This window comes from Carassius auratus, chromosome 40 (assembly GCF_003368295.1).
Source record: "Carassius auratus strain Wakin chromosome 40, ASM336829v1, whole genome shotgun sequence".
Classification (NCBI taxonomy): Eukaryota; Metazoa; Chordata; class Actinopteri; order Cypriniformes; family Cyprinidae; genus Carassius; species Carassius auratus.
In genome coordinates this window covers 7,852,460-7,869,553 of record NC_039282.1, presented here as the reverse complement: position 1 = coordinate 7,869,553, position 17,094 = coordinate 7,852,460, and the positions used below count along the sequence as shown (strand labels likewise).

Sequence of the window (17,094 nt, the reverse complement as noted above, 5' to 3'; positions counted from 1 at the left end):
CCCGCAAATGCAAAGTAAATGCTAATCTGTTTGTTACATCAGACAGTAAAAAATCACTAGATGGACTCTGTATTGGACATGTACAGGGAGGATTCTCTCTGTGACACCAGGCTGGTATATATAAAGCTGCTTAGGGTGAGTTGGGGTAAGAGGGGGGTTGTTGTCTGGGTGTGTAAAATAAGCAGCATTAGCTTCGGACCCATCAGACAGGCTTAACTTAATGATAGGATCCCTGCAGATAAGGATGCATCTAGGAATCGTCTTTGGTTTAACATATACAGACAAAATCAGAGCGTGGAGAACTGAGGAAAGGGAGGGTTCTGTTGCAGAATGACACTGTGACACTGGCACACTTTGCTGCATGGAAAGAGTAAAACCAGTGTGCAATTTAGGACGAAAAATTAGTCAAGGGATATAAAGTGGAAGAAGAATGAAAGCAATAGAGCAACTGTGGGCAGAAATGTGAGACTGGAGTGATTAATGGTTCAGCTGCTCGAGGAGCCAGGGGCAGATCTGCTCCCAATAAGGGCAGCTTGGCTGGGCCAGTGCAGGGCGATGTTCTCAAACAGTGAGAGAGTTAATCTATATCTCTAAATGTGATGAGACCAAAGTCAATAGAACCACTAAAACCCCATTTTTATACCTCCCTCTCTCTGTTGTCTCTGCTCATCCTCACTTAAGAGTTCATGTGGTATTTGTAGGTCAGGGCACTCCTGTCTAAAGCAAATTCAGTGAGTTGTTAATTGCAATGCCTTTGCATTTATAACTCTCCAACAAAATAATTAAACTATTACCCTCAAACACTGCTAAATTGTGATCATTTCACTTAGTTCCACTGTGCCTTATGATAAAAGACACACTATTGAAAAAAAAAACACATTTTGTGGCTGCAAAAAATAGCTAATAACAGCAGTTACACAAAATAGAATATATTCACATTTATGTGTAATAATATATAATATTAGAATGCATACTACATGTATTCATTTGGTTAAATATAGCTCAAGGCATTTAGTTGCCTGTTATACAACAAAACAATATGCAGACAGGTATCGACAAGTACAACAACCTAATGTCAAAATCTCATTCGCAAGGCATTTGTTATTTTTGAGGTTCATTAACATTTACAGTCAGAGATAAAAAGAATAATTGCTCTCGTAACCATTTTGAAGACTTAACAGGGTCAACAGAGCATGTTAAGTGTGACTGTATTTTTGCCACAGCTTTCAGAGGACATTTCCGAGGTCCAAAGAAAGTGACTTTATAACCCCTCATTCCTTCTGTCCAAACAGCTGTAGACAACTCTAGATCTAATGTTTAAAAGGTCCTCAGATTACAGTGCATGTAGATGTGATGCTTTGCATGTAGACTCTGCAGCAGCCCCCCACCCCCTATTAATTCCTAAAAGACATATGTGTATGCTGTTATGAGATAAGGGGGTTTTCTCTGTTCATGGAGGCCTCCACACATCCCACTCTCTGGCAACTGTTCTGTGACTGTCCTCTCTCATTGCTAGGCATGATGTGATGTTGAATGCGTGATGAATAATTTTGGAGCAGTCTGTGGGCTTTTAGCCCTGGATTGCTCCACCAAATACAAAGGCTGTCTGCACTATAGTATACACAATTCAGTGTTTTGGTCATCACCAAAATAGGACTTTGATGTAACATTTTGATCTGTCTTTGTACTTATTTACATATCAAGTAATCCTAAGGCAAAAACTAGTGAAACTAGTTCAGATCATATCCGTATCTATATACAGTTATGATCTGGTATAATCTGGCACATAAGAAGGAAGTGGATAATGGTTAAACTTGTCACATTGGGAAACATAGACAGGGTGTAATGTAAAATTGGACCCTGGGTATTAATATAGAGTAAGTGGTTCAGTTGTCCTCGTCCATCTTTTTGTACTGTACACAAACTTTTACAAACTTGTCCCTTCACTGATGTTATGGGATTTGCCAAATGTCAGGTCATGCTCTTGAAACATTTCAAGAACCAATAATGAACCAGTGGATGCACACTTGAGTTTTACTTATTCAAAATAAAACTGTAATGTGTTTCCTTGGGATTGTAGGGTTGAATGAAACAAATAATTATTCCTTCTCATGGATGTTTCCATTTTTGCTATAGTTCCAAAGGCCGTCAGGCTGTATATATGTCCAAAGGCAGCTGTGTTCCTGTTTCTCTGCAATGAAGACACTGGTAGCAGATTGACAATTCTCTCAGGTATAATAAAAATATGTCAGATTTATAATTTGTACATTGCATGCAGTGGTTTTAAGCAGCACAGCTCCCTGACTGGACACTGAGAACACTACAGTCTTTACCTCAGGGACACATGGTGCCTTCTCTTATACAAAGTATGTCTTACAAAAAATGGATGAAAACAGGGCCCACTACTACCACAGTGAGAACAGTAATTTATACTATTTAATTAGTTAACTATTTCATATTTTAAGCATAAAAAGTTATTATGCCGTTATTCTGGTTATTCTGACTTTTATACATTCACAACACTGAATATTATGATTTTATGTGGGCTTTGTTTAAATGTCTTTTTTTCACAATTTCACTTAGAAAAGATTAAAGTAGCAAAGAAAGTTTTAGGCCTCAACACAATAGTACTATACAATTAATAACTGAATGCATTATAGTTCTTAAAATGAAGAAATGAAACTTCTTTGTGCTTCTGCAGTGTCTTTGAGTTATTTCATAACCGAGCAAGAGGAAAATGCCATTGTGGGGGGTGGGGACAGCTGTCTACCCATCTTGGGTGGTGTGATGTAGCTTCTTTCCTTTTAGAACCCGAAACCCCTATCAAGAAGTGCAGCTGTCCAATGAGGTTCAAGCATGTGCGAGCCGAGTAACCAATAGGCAGCAAACATCAAAGTATATAAACCAAGGTATGACATCTTGCAAAGTTGGGCAACCCCTACATTGGCTTGGTGGACAGGATCTGATCCCAAGGACTGTTACCCTTTCTTCTGTACAGGTAAACTAAAGGGTGGGAATAAGAAAAACTTGAGCAAAAAAAAAAAAAAGGGTGTAATACACTGTGGCTTTACGTGTGGTTGATCCAAAGTATTTCCACATACAAATGAATCAAACCTCATTGGTGTTAATGACTGGATCCCTGATGCACAATATCTGGATTCTTATGGAAGCACTCTAGATTGTTGGAGTATTAGAAATGCACAGTTTCAAATTTTTTAAGCTTTTTTGTTCATGGTAGATCTGTAGAAAGCTTGTCATTGCATTTGAAATGCATTGGAAAACTTGTGAGAGAACAGTCTGGAGAAGATTTGCAGTCCATGGTAGGAATGATCTGGGTGTGTGTGACATACTTTGGTGCAAGGTCATGGTATCTTGGGGAATTTATAGCTGATGTATTTTACTCAAGTCTATTTATAATACTTAAGATATTGCATTTGTTTTGCATCCAACTGTGTGCCAAAAGCTGTGAATATGTGGATAAATAGATTATTAATGATTCATTACTCCTAAACTGTAAACATTTGATATTTCTTATATTTTGTTAATTCAATTTTGCTATTAAGCAATTAAGCTAAATTGGGGTGGACATAATACCAATTATGGGGCAAGTGTACATTCTCCACCCCCAGCAGAAATTAGAGAGGTGAATGTGCTCTTTGCTTTGAGTGACAGGAGTGAGTTTGGCAGGCATGCTAAAAATATCACCTGCAGTCTGATGCATATAAGCATGCGAGCTATTCAATCATCCAAGACATAGCATCATATTTTGTTACTAAGAGACTGAAGTTTACTTGGGACACAAAATATGCATTAACTTTGTCTGCAACTGCTGGCATTTTATTCGGGAAACTAGCACTGCTTGTTCTTGACCAAACGCAAATGGGTAGTCATTCATAATTTTCTATATCAATGGCAGCGATGAGGAACGTTGGTTTCCCTCTTTCCTGTGTCTAAGCTACACCTTAGTAGGCCTGGGACAATGTTCCTGGTTGTCCACTGTGACAACAACTCTTCAGACAAAGATTTGCAGACTAATCTGAGTCTCCAAAGCACATTGTAAATACTTTGCCAACTTGCCTTACTACTCGTCTTTCGGCAGATCTCTGGAAAAGTGCAATCATGACTAAGAACTGCAACAACGATTACAAGATGAAGTTCTCTCTAGAGCAGGAGTTCCCTGACCTCTCCCAGCACAACAACCACATGTCCAAGGTCCTGAATAAGGACATCTACGACAAACTCAGGAGCAAGTCAACCCCCAGTGGATTCACCCTGGATGACTGCATCCAGACTGGCGTGGACAACCCTGGTACGCAGAACACGTTTGAATACATTCTCCAACAGCAGCCGACCTTTCGCGATACCACAAGCAATATTTTAGTTGTTCTAGAAGATATATAAAGCACTACCTTTTGATCCCAATTCAAGGACATCCTTTCATCATGACTGTCGGGTGTGTGGCTGGTGATGAGGAGTCCTACGAAGTCTTCAAGGACTTGTTTGACCCCATCATTTCTGACCGTCACGGTGGCTACAAGCCCACCGACAAGCACCAGACTGATCTGAACTGGGAGAACCTGAAGGTATGTTAAAGTTCTTTACACCATCATGGCTGTTTTACTCTACTGTGGCTGATGTTGACCTGTGCGCAGGGTGGTGATGACCTTGACCCCAACTACGTTCTGAGCAGCCGTGTGCGCACCGGCCGCAGCATCAAGGGATTCACCCTGCCTCCCCACAACAGCCGTGGTGAGCGTAGAGCTGTGGAGAAGCTGTCCATTGAAGGTGAGCTTCATTGCCGTTATGTTCTCACATCCACAAAGGAACATGCATGATCTTACTGACGTTCACATTGCTCCTCTCACAGCTCTGAACAGCCTGGACGGCGAGTTCAAGGGCAAGTACTACCCCCTGAAGGACATGACTGATAAGGAACAGGAGCAGCTCATTGCTGACCACTTCCTGTTTGACAAGCCCGTGTCCCCTTTACTGTTGGCTGCTGGCATGGCTCGCGACTGGCCTGACGCAAGAGGCATCTGGCACAATGACAACAAGTCCTTCCTGGTGTGGGTGAATGAAGAGGATCACCTGCGTGTCATCTCCATGCAGCAGGGTGGTAACATGAAGGAAGTCTTCAGGAGGTTCTGCATTGGCCTGCAGAAGGTAAAACCCATTATTTACTACCTAATTATGCTGTCGGTTTAATCCTTTGGTCATCTAATGCAAAGATAAGCCACCGAAGGCCTGACTCCTTGTTGTGTATTGCAGATTGAGGATGTCTTCAAGAAAAACAACCATGGGTTCATGTGGAACGAGCATCTTGGTTTTATCCTGACCTGCCCCTCTAACTTGGGTACCGGCCTGCGCGGTGGTGTGCACGTCAAGCTGCCCAAACTCAGCACACATGCCAAATTTGAGGAGATCCTGACCAGACTGCGTCTTCAGAAGCGGGGCACAGGTGGGCTTGAAATCACCGAATGTATAAAGTGGCAGAGTTACACTGTGATCATTATTTTGAGACTCTTTGTACTTCCGTTATTAAGGTGGTGTTGACACTGCATCTGTCGGCGGTGTGTTCGACATCTCCAACGCTGACCGTCTGGGCTCCTCCGAGGTGCAGCAGGTACAGCTGGTGGTTGATGGTGTGAAGCTCATGGTCGAAATGGAAAAGAAAATGGAGAAGGGCGAGTCCATTGATGATATGATCCCTGCCCAGAAGTAAAATGGTGCTTTTCTTTTTTTTATTTGTTCTTTCATGCGGTCATGACGTATTGGTTTTTCCAAGAGACACTCCACCCTGCTCACTTTTTTCCTGCACTTTTCCTTCTTATCTTCATGTTCCTCCTGTAACTTCCTGGGATCAAACCTTCACATAGCTAGAAAACCTTAGCTATGTTGTATTCACCGAAACGATCTTTTTTTTTTTGGTTGTACAAAGTTAATAAATGGCCCCATGTAACAATCACCCTTTGTTTTAAGCCTTTATATTATTGACAAGTCTTGATTTGTACCTCCAGACACAGCTGTTAATTACTTAATATATATATATTTAATGTAGAACACAATTGTGGAGGATCCATTCAGAATTCTCAAAGATGAACATCAATACACTATAATGAATACAGTCTAAGCTGACCAGAAAGTCATTGTGAGCACTAAAAGATGAGTCATTTGTGGAGAATAGCACAATGACGTCAACAATAGTTCAAGCATGGTTTGCCATTTCTTTCAGTTATTATGAAGCCAGATCATGTTGGTTTGAATTATAACTAGTTCGAATGCTTGCGAATCATACACAATATATTTAAACCTGAAATGCAATATAGCAATAGAAATTGCTGGAAAAAAGGAAAAAAGGTTTAGACTAACACACTTACAGCAAATTGTAGAGCGATTTGAAAAGTACACATCTCTATTGTTATATATTCTCTTTATATATTTGATGAAAACTTCCATTAAGCAAATATCTTTGCTACATTTTGAACTGAACACAATAAAGACACACAAATCACTGGATTTCAGACAAATGCTGTATTAATCATTCTTGCATTTTCACACATTGCACAGCTCAGACATCTTCCAACCTTTACCGAGGAGGACTTACTATTTTAAATCGGAGATAAACAAAGTCAACAGTCTGTTTGTGGTCATTCAGCAGAGTGCACTTACGGCAAGATAACAGAGGTTTCTCATCAGCGGAACACATACAAAAGCAACACAAAGAGCACTGTGTATTGACTTGGCTCAACAGGATAAATTGCACCATTTGAAGGGAGAACTGCTTCTAAACAGGCGATGTTGCTCACTCAGCCCTAAAGTGCTATGGTGTGACCATGTAATGTGACGGATCTAAAAACAATGAGGCTCAGGAACGCAGACATCACCTACTCAACCTGCATCACTGGCAGGTTTGACAACCAAACAAGATCGTTAATAAATGAGGAGAAATTGCTATCACTTTCAGCGGCTCTGCATGTTGTCTACTGTATGAAATAGTGTGGCTTTCATACGTTTTTTTTTTTTTGTGAATATGGTAAAATAAAACATATTCTTCTCGCTGACAAAGCAGAGGAATAGAAATAAAAATGAGTTAAATAGCAGCAGTTAAAAAGGAATGACAATGTGAAGAGTGAACATAAATGGGTGTTAAAAAAAAACATGGATAAGATACCAGGTGAAATCAATGGTGAAATAGACCTGGTAAAGGGAGTTCCTTCAGCAGGGCTTTTGTGTGAGCAGGTGCCCAGTTCTCAATTTATGTGTGCCAGTCTTTGTAGGCTTAGAGGGGGCGGGGGTGTGGGCGGGGCTATGTCCACTCATCTTATCTTTCTGTCCAATGCTTTTGTCCCTGCCCTCCACCCCCTGTTGCCCTCAGAGTTCGATATCTTTGGACACTTTGGTGGCAATGTCCCGAAAGGCAAGCGGTGACCCCCACAGGCGCTTAATTCGGACACCGCTGATCTCGGCGGTGCCGTTGGGCAGATGGCACACCTCTGCTTCGAAAGCAACGCGGGCGCCAGCTGCTCCGTGGGTGCAGGAGAGGAGGAAGGGCCCGGCCTGGTGGACCTGGCAACCGCAGCTCTGCGCTGCCTCCCGCAGTGCCAAAATCACCTCAGCCGGGTCCCGCGGGCTCCGCACCCTCATATCCCAGCCGAATCGGGGGGTCCGGGGCTCTGCCGCTTTTTGATACCCAGGTAGATAGCGACTGTGGAGTGAGGAGGAGGTGAAATGAGGAAGAAATGGGGCGTGGGCGTTGACGTGAATGAGCGGATGGGGGATGGAAGGGGGACAAGAGAGAAATATATTAGAATTATGTAAGAACAAAAATCCAGACTAGTAGTCTAGTAGTCTGTGATATTATTTAAATGAACTGATCATCACTATATAGCAAGGTAACACTTTATAGAAAAGATCCATTTGTTAACATTAGGTAGAGCATTGGGTAACTAATAAGAAACAACTTTTTTTTTTTTTTGATGGTTTATGTAATGTATTTAATGTTTATGTGAACTTCGTGGTAAAGCGTTGCCAACAAAATCATCCTAAACAGTTTGAAACAAGCATCCTAAAAAAAAGTCTGAAACCCTTCTGCAATCAGAAAAGAGAAGGAATGTTTAGATAAACACCTGTTACCTTTTAGGAGACACTGGAGTTCTTCAGGATAATAAAACCATTTTCAAAAATCTGAGCATTATTTCAACTCCGTGTGACTATCGAAAAAAGCTGCGGAACATTTTGGAAGGTCTGCATAAAATGTGAATGCCATTCATTTCGTTTTTTAAACTGTCGAGAAATACACCACCATTTAAAAATGTTGGGTCTGCAATGCATGTATTCAATCAAAAGCACAGTAATATTGTTATTATTCCAAATCTTTTTACATGTAATTTAATGTGATTTATTCCTGTGATGGCAAAGCAGAATATTCAGCAGCCATTACTATAATATACATTTATATCAAATATAAAATTCAAAAGAACAGCATTTATTTGAAATAGAAAATTTTATTTTAAAGACATTGAAAAAGTCTTTACAGTCAGTTTTTTTTTTTATCTTACGGACCCCAAACCTTTAAACAGTAGTGTATAAAAACATCCATACTTAAATAAACGGCCACATACAAATATAGGGATAAAATATAGTAACATAAGAATCAAGCAAAAAATATTTGGCAGAGCACTCTTGTATGTTTATGCTGAAATGAAAACTCAGATCAGATTCCTGTGCAGCCATACATCACCTGTCATGCACTACATAAACATACATTATTCCTACATGAAAATCTCAACCGAATATATACTGCATTCAAGGTACATACACTTGGCAGCTTTTAACAATAACATATGTTGAGATTGACAATTAAAAAATGTCATTCAAACATCCATGTTAAAAAACTGAAATGTGACTTTCCAAATGCAAGTCAACCACTGTCAGAGAATATGGGAAGGGTAAAGGGAAGGACAAGTACGGGTCTAAACAAAACCTGAAAACAAAATCTAATCTAGTTTTGATGCACACAGTACACAGTTCTATAAAATTAACAAAATGCAGTCACATTCTGAACAGTCTGATCTGCCACGGCACGGATCACATGCTAGAAATTACCTGTATTTTTTAGTCTGACTTTTTGTAGTTGTATCTGTAGCTAAGGAGAAGTAAGAGAGAGTTACAGTCGTATGTGATGTTTTAGTCTTTTTTTTTACTGAGCAAATAATATTAATTTATCTATCTAGATGATTGTTTTATGGTATTATTGCTCATTTTCCTCTACCTATTTTCTGTCTTTCTTCTGTTTGATTGGTTTGCTTGTTTTCTGCAATGAAGAAGATGATCTAGAATTGGAGGATGGATGGCTTATGTCATGTCCTCGGTCATATTTGTGTATTAAAAAGATAACGGAAACACTCACCTTGTGACCGGAGATCTGCAGACTCTCTCAGGTTCGTCTGTGACCCTCAAGAAGAAAACAAAGGTCCATGTTAGGAATAAATCAGTCTTCTTCCCGCCCTCCACAAACAACCAATCGCATGAGTTCACATCTAACACCACAGACTTGCACGGTTACATTGACGTCACCTTCAGCAATCCACAATAATCACCACTGACAACAAAAGACAGTGACGACAGCGATGGATTTATAGAGTAGGATTATGTATTTAATATATTAATTACGTTTTCAAATGTCACCATGAGGTGCTTAATGTCAGTGTAACACAAATTACAAAAACATTCACAAAATATTAATTAATTCATTTCCTGTGTGTCTGGTTATTTGCTTTTAAGTCTATTAATCTACTATTCTACATGAGATGTTAGAACAATATTAGCAGTTATTAATATAGCTTTAAACAAAGAAAGCGCTAGTTGAGACTGATGTCCACATGGGGGCGCTATGGTCCAAGGCTGCTTTCATGAGTATTTGTGAAATTTTCCATTCACATGATATGGTAAATGAGGTGGCCAGTGGATTCCCTCTTAAAGGAACAGTACATGGGCTTCTTCCTTAAATATTAGAGTGAAAATGGAGGACTCTCTGTTGGGTGTAAATAAACCATATCTGGACTGAAAAATTATGTTGTAGGCAGAGGCGGCAAATGAGCTTGGCCAACGGTGAGAGGGATTTGGCATGAAAGGATGAAATACATGTTACGTAACTAATCTAGGTTTAAAATGGAGAGAGGAAGCCCCTGCCTTGTTCAAAATTGTCCAGATGAAATTGTTATAAACAGCTGCTTCTGAATTGTATTCACTGATAAAGGCACACAGTATCCCTTGAACCAAGCGAAATGCTATTCCCTTGAATGAGTAAAAGGTGAGAGAAATGCATGAATGAATACATGAAAAAGCTGATACATGGATGGTGCTATGGTGTAAAAGACCCCTTGAGCATCAAACACAAATAAAGTACTTTTTAAAATATCCACAAAAATGTAGTTTTACAAAACAATAACCAAAATGGTGTGGTTCTGTCAAAACTGAAATCATTTACTCGCCCTGTCATCTCAAACATGTATAATTATTTTCTTCTTATTACAAGCAAAATACTTTGCATAATACACAAACTGCCTGTCATGTTGTGGAAATGACAAATGAAGCAGTGTAAAACTGGTCCAAATGACTTCCAATAATATAAAATAAACAAATTCTAATAAAAAAATAAGTCAAACATATTTGTTGTCTTTTTACAAAGTGTTCCGTTGCAGCTGAATAACATCAGCAAATATCACTTAGGCCTAAAAGAGGAACATTTGCCTATGGTTTTAACAAAAATACCACAGCAAAAACAACTAGACTAACATACTTTTCAAACGTTAAATTGTTAAATACAAGTAAAAAGTCAGTAATGAAACAGAAACAGTTGGAGCCCGTGGTTCTCCGTGCTCGCGCTTCAGATGTGTGCCGTGTGCCATTTCTGTGCTCAAATCTTAAAATCTCCTTAAAATGCGTATGCGGGAATCGAAATGTTAACCCAATTAGTCATAAGATACATGGTTTTTGGAGCTTGACAGCTCTCAAAACATCTTACGTGTATTCCACAGAAGAAAGAATACCATACAGGTTTGGAATGACATGATGATGAGTATGATGACTATCCAAAATGTATATTTTGGGGTGAATTGTTCCTTTAAAAAGCATATAAATATATGTGTACAAGCTCAAGGTGGTGTTCTGACACTCAGCGCCAAAACAGGTGCTAAAGAGAGCGGTGAGACTGTGAGTATTTGGACAGACTGAGAGATGGAAAACAGGCCACAAACAGGAAGAAAACTTACTAACTGTTTTTGATCCCTGTGGCAGAGTGCAGCCCGAGACGGACTTGTTTGAGTTCTGGCGCTTAGAGGGGTCAAGATTGACCCTAAGAGTTGATGAAGGGAAGGAAAGAAGACAGTTTGGTAGACAGAGAGAAAAAGGGGAACAGGAAGAGCGAGAGAGAAATAAGATTGCAGCAAGGAGAAAAGGCAAAGAAACAAATAAACAAAACAGAAACACAGAGCACCCAACAATAGCCAAGAACAAGAGATAGAAGGACACACTAGGGGGAGCAGCTGCCTGAAGCTGTCGGTTAATAACAGAGGAGGCTTGAGGAAGAGTTAATGCAAAGAGTATATACTGTATGCAAACTTATGCAGAAAAAAGCTTTATCCATTGGGTTTCAACCTAGGTAGGTTAATCTAATCGGGAAGTTTCTTTAATAGATAGAAGTGTTGCTCTAATCTAATTAAGAGCTTCTATATGCGTAGCCCTGCACAAGTCATTCTTTTTGGCTTACAGCCCAGAGAGGCACATAAACAATTTGACTGAGGATGCTGAAGAGCAAAGCGCCCCATCAGCGTTCCTACACACTACTGAACATCTCTATTACATTACAGACTGCAAAAGCTCCCATATCTAACTCCATTACCTCCTCAGATTCCACAGGACAATGGGCACCAAACCAAAGAATCATTGTTCTTAGTTGTTTTATTTATAGTTAGCATCCACGTTAATGTTGAAGTTATCGTTCTTGGTGTAGATATTAATGTGCATATCTTTACAGTTAAATTTATAGTTATTCTCTGGTGTGAACAGGCCTTAAACGTCCTCAGACGTTTCTCATTGTTACTCTAAACAGTGGAATATCTGGAGAGAGCAAACTGATGATGTGGAACTTATTTGGATATATTTTTATCTATAATATTCAAAAGTGTACTCTTTCAAAAGTCATTCTGGTTTAGAAGAATCTGTCGTTCTCTTCTTACCTGCGGGTAAGTTTTGAGGTCAGCTTAGTGAACAGGTTTGAGGTGGCACGGCTACGGGAGTGGGGCAGAGGGCTGGCTTCGTGGGAGAGGGTGGGTGAGGTGGGGGGTGCGTGGGTGGGGGGCCGGTGGTCCCGGAGCTGGCCCCCGTGGAAGGTGCTGCGGATGGTGGAGCCCCTCGTCAACCGAGAACGCTCAGTCGATGTGGAGCTGGAGGCCCCGCCCCCGGAGATGCTGTGGGTGGACGGGGAGGCTGGAGGTAATCGATGAGACAAGGAGCTGAGGAAAGAGACAAGAAAAATGCAAAAATCTAATTATAAGGGACATTGCAATGATACAGTATGCAATTAATCCTGCTTATTAGCAGTTATCAGGGATCTAACTGGAAACTACTTTTGGTAACAGAACTTAATCCATAAGACAAAGTCCAAAACGAAACACAGTAGCAGTTCTGTAACGATACGATTAAACCCGCATCAGATCTCGAGGGCTGGGTTTACTTGAGTGTAAATGTGAGGCAGGATGCTGAGTCACTGAGGCACGAGCTCTCGTGTTCTTACTCCCATCTCAGAAACAGCCACTTACGGCAAATTAAAACTGAACCCCTAGTGGAAAAAATCTTGCACACGACTGCACATCTGAATCCTGGAGACGCCGAGGATGATGAAGGCGAGAGAAATCTCTTTATTTTCTGTTTATTAAACTAATCCCGACCAGGGAAACAGGAGAGAAAGTCATAAGACAAAGAGAGGAGAGAAAAGGAGAGCAAGAAGAAAAATGATGATCCACAACTCAGCATTCCTAAGGTGTTCATGGTGGTGGTTAACAGGGTGATGTTACCAAGGACCCCTTGAACACTTCAGGAATCGCTTAGATAAGCAGTAGCACACCTCTCCTCTTGAATAGGAATAGAGATGCTGTACATAGCAACTAGCCCCACTAATGTCTCAGTTCAGATGGGTTCACGTCACAGACGTGCAGCTCTTGGCACCGGACTGCCTCTGTCCCCTCCGTCTCACACAGTTTTGGCAGAAATCTAACAGATCTCACATGCTGCCTCAGTTTGCCCACTGGCCCGGGGCCACTTCACTTAATGCTCTAAATAACCCTGTGCTGATGGACCTTACACACACACACACACACACACACACACAGGATTTCCTGTAACAGAGTTTCACATATTAGTTTCTACTGGTCGGAAACACTGCAGTCATAAATTGCAGTTCTGAGCAGAACATTTGTGTGATGAAGGGGTTTGAAATGGCTTGGCTGGGTCGAGTGTATTCAGTGTGTATATGGGGTCCAATAAACTTGAGGCTAGTCTGGGTTTTGACATCTCAGAATTTAGGTTTGATGAATTGACACAGTAATTCTATTGAAACATTCTTCATTATTTCACATAAAATATGAATATCTGTGGCTTATTTATATTCATTGTAAAATATAAATATCATTAAAATCATTACCCTGATAATACCATTTACAATTAAAAAAAACCCACACACATTTTGGTGGCGGTGATTCTGCGAGTGTGGACACGTGTGCTGTACTAGCTGGGAGGCTTTCTTTAGGTCAAACAGTCAAGCAGCCTTGTGACCCAGACAATCCCATGCCTCCTCTCGTTCTCTTTAAGTCACATGACACCCAGTCTCTGAGCCTCCCCCGAAGATAAGGAAAGACAGAGAGGAGGGTGACAGAAGGACAGTTAAGCAATCACTATCTGCCACTGCTGAAGCAAATCCATCTCAATAATCAAGCACACAGAAAAAAAAAATTGGCTTCGATATGCACATAAATTCTGAAACTTCATTGCATATAAACAAAATTAAAATACAGATTCACATACACAGAGACACGTTTTACCTGTTCTCTTTCCCGTTCTGTAGTACGGAGTGTCTGTCAGCGCTCGTACGGTCCGTACATACATAAGTGTTCCTACGGCTCATGGCACTGACAGGGGTGTTGTTCTAAAGCATGAAACAGGAAGCAGGTATTGAAAACCAAAAACTATGGATTTTACACAGATTTACTATTGCAGCTATCCAAATATGACGAGCTTTTCTGACACTGCTGTCCTCAGAAATTCATGCATGCAAGGAAACATCACTTTATGACCAGAGAATGCCGATAACGAATGTGAACCTGTGCCATTATATATCTCAGGGAATAATTCTTGTTATTGATGTATTTGGCATACAGGGAGTTGTGTAACATTTTAATGGATGTCCCTTGAACTGCAATTAACTTGATTTTTAGTTTCTACTCTATTAAAGGAATAGTGCATCTTAAAATGAAATATCCAGCATCGTTTACTTATGTCTTTGGGAACTTTCTTCATTCTTCTTTGGAACACAAAAGAAGTTATTTATAGCAGACTATCCAGCTTCCCCTTTCCATAGAATGAAAGTCAACGGTGACCATGGCTGTAACGAATGGCTTAATTTTCCGTTGGCTCCTTGCATAAATCTATCATAAGGCTTCAAAAGTCTTGGAATATAATGCACATATATTTGTGAACTATTGAGAATAATCTCCTGAACACTGATAATATTTGAATTGATATTTCCTGCAACGGGATGTATCTGATTTTGTGTGCTTGATTACCGGTGTTACATTGACGTCTTTGCGGCGGTCAGGGATCTCAGCCTTGTTGGGGTTGTGGGCTGTGCTGACCATGGGGCTCGACGGGGGGATGCTACGACTGCCCACCACACTGCAGCTGGTCTTCCTCGAGGGCAGACGTTCCTCTTTTAGTTCCCCCTCTCCTGTACTGGTGGGGCTGCGCTTGGGTTGGGTTACTGGCACCGACGGCCCACCTGACAGACATTATAAATAATGACCATTATAAATCCTATTAATAACAACAACGACAAAAATAAAATGGTTGCTTTTAATAATTATTATTATTACTGGTATTTAATAATTAAGCTATAAATAATATCAAACTATAAAAATGAAATGATCAGTGAGGGGTGTGGGGGCTCACAGAAGTCGCTGTGCCTCCTCTGGCGGTGGCAGGTGGAGGTACTGCGCTGGGGTTTAGTGTGACTGGAGGCAGAGGTGGAGCTGGACGAGGAAGTGGAGGAGTGTTTGCTGGTGCCATTCGTGATGGGACTGGGCCGCACCCGTGCTAGAGACAAACTGCTGCTCGATCGTGACTCAATGCCATCCTGTATGGGAAACACACACTGTAAGATATTACACACTTATATAGTGCACAGGCTGTTCTCAGGTCAGCGGCACTCTCTATCTCACCTCGTTCTTGCGGCCTAGCAGCAGATACATGGCAAATATCTCATTGTACTTCTGTGTGCTCAAGGCATCTTTGATTTCATCACGGGAGTAACCCATTCCTACCATTACATCTGTATGACCAGAGAGAGAGAGAGAGAGCAAAAATACTTAAAAGAAAATAAGCAAGTAAACAAATCAACACATTTGAGCAATCTGCCTTGCAAAAGTGCCTTGCTAGTAAGGTTTGAAACCACAACCTTTTGGTTACTACAATGCAAAAAATGTTTTATCGTTATCTTTTTTTTATCTCAAAAACAAGATACATTTTACTTTAAAAGTGGAATTGTGGAATAAGCTTTTCTTCACAGAATATACACTCCAGGATTTTATTAAAGAAATGAATACTTTATTGAGCAAGGATGCATTAAATTGATCAAAAAGCTTTTACAATGTTACAAAAGATTCCCTAGAATGTTTTCTGAAAGATCATGTGACACTCAAGACTGGAGTCATGAGTACTGAAAATGTAGCTTTGCATCACACAAATAAATTACATAGAAAACAGTTATTCTAAATTGTGATAATATTTTACAATATTACGGTTTTTATCAAATAAATGCAATCGTTGTAAACATTAGATACTAACTGTATTTACACCATAAGTTCTGCACAGTTATAATTGTTTATTTTTCTTACTTTATTTGCAAATTGTTTCAATCATATATCTAGAGAAATAACATTTCGGCAATGGGGTAAAAATGTTAAAAAATTTAAATTTATTACTTAAATATTATAAAAATATAAAAACAAAAACAAAATAATGACACCTTAAGCATACATGTGCAAGATACATCTTTTTATGTGTATGTTTATAAATTGAAAAGCCAAAAAAAAATAAAAAAATTATAATAATAATAATTTTCTGAAAAATCATGTAAAAGTGCCAAAAGGGGAAGCTTTCTTACCTATACGGCTGCTGTCATTATAATCCTCCACAGGCTCTATATGAGGCTTCAGCTCGTCCTTTTCGTACCCGAGATTCATCCACTTATCCTTCATGATTTGCTGAAAGGGAAGAACAGATAGTCAGATAGAGTGAGCAAAAGGCCACAAGATCCATGCAAACTCAATAAGACGTGTTATCAGCTGTGGTGGTGGATTGCGGGTCGCAGGTGCTCCTCCTCACCTCCAGGGTGCAGCGCTTGGTGGGGTTGAGCACGAGGAACCGGCGCAGGATGCTCTCACAGTCAGTAGACATGTAGAATGGCACACGGTATTTCCCCCTCAACACACGTTCACGCAGCTCCTGAGGGGAAAAACAGACTTCTATTCAACACCGAATTCAAATCTGAACCCATCGGCCACTGAATCACCCCCACGGCACAAAGAAACAATCACCGCTCACTTGACCTACATTACTTGAGAGCAAAGCTCTTCATAAGAGCAACTGCTGCACGTGTGCTGCCTTAGAAAATGTCTCAAACTTGTCATATGACTGTTCAGAACGACACAAGATTTTACACTGAATATTAGCTGTGACTTAATATATTAAAAAGTTTACTACAAAAGTAAAAAAAAAAAAAAGTATTTGGAATAAAAGTTGAATGTTTCTACCAAAAAACAC

The 17,094-nt window shown here is 40.2% G+C and overlaps 2 protein-coding genes across 5 annotated transcripts in view; one reads left to right on the top strand and one right to left on the bottom strand.

The window, feature by feature from the left end:
- Positions 1–2,865: 2,865 nt before the first annotated feature.
- On the top strand, positions 2,866–5,965 carry LOC113058449 (creatine kinase M-type-like). Its single transcript, XM_026226367.1, has 7 exons — positions 2,866–2,998; positions 4,100–4,309; positions 4,429–4,583; positions 4,653–4,785; positions 4,868–5,163; positions 5,269–5,458; positions 5,544–5,965. The coding sequence occupies exons 2-7, from the start codon at positions 4,120–4,122 to the stop codon at positions 5,720–5,722; spliced, it is 1,143 nt and encodes a 380-aa protein (XP_026082152.1). The 5' UTR covers positions 2,866–2,998; positions 4,100–4,119; the 3' UTR covers positions 5,723–5,965.
- Positions 5,966–6,512: 547 nt separating this feature from the next.
- Positions 6,513–17,094, bottom strand: part of LOC113058447 (MAP/microtubule affinity-regulating kinase 4-like) — a 36,428-nt gene continuing 25,846 nt past the window's right edge. Inside the window, exons 9-19 of one of the 4 annotated variants that reach the window (XM_026226366.1) lie at positions 16,657–16,776; positions 16,436–16,535; positions 15,492–15,601; positions 15,223–15,406; positions 14,841–15,052; positions 14,100–14,203; positions 12,240–12,515; positions 11,274–11,356; positions 9,410–9,454; positions 9,106–9,145; positions 6,513–7,705 (exon numbers count right to left, since the gene is read on the bottom strand). In XM_026226366.1, the coding sequence (XP_026082151.1) occupies positions 7,372–7,705; positions 9,106–9,145; positions 9,410–9,454; positions 11,274–11,356; positions 12,240–12,515; positions 14,100–14,203; positions 14,841–15,052; positions 15,223–15,406; positions 15,492–15,601; positions 16,436–16,535; positions 16,657–16,776 (1,608 nt within the window). In that variant the 3' untranslated portion in view covers positions 6,513–7,371. The remainder of the gene's footprint in view (positions 7,706–9,105; positions 9,146–9,409; positions 9,455–11,273; positions 11,357–12,239; positions 12,516–14,099; positions 14,204–14,840; positions 15,053–15,222; positions 15,407–15,491; positions 15,602–16,435; positions 16,536–16,656; positions 16,777–17,094) is intronic. The other 3 variants (XM_026226364.1, XM_026226363.1, XM_026226365.1) reach the window with 3 other exon arrangements.

What these genes read in the sequence shown, in the direction of transcription:
- LOC113058449 (XM_026226367.1), top strand. Translation starts at nt 4,120, where the DNA reads ATGACTAAGAACTGCAACAACGATTACAAGATGAAGTTCTCTCTAGAG. An exon ending in GACTGGCGTGGACAACCCTG is followed by an intron (nt 4,310 to 4,428) that starts GTACGCAGAACA and finishes TCCCAATTCAAG; the next exon opens with GACATCCTTTCATCATGACT. An exon ending in TCTGCATTGGCCTGCAGAAG is followed by an intron (nt 5,164 to 5,268) that starts GTAAAACCCATT and finishes TGTGTATTGCAG; the next exon opens with ATTGAGGATGTCTTCAAGAA.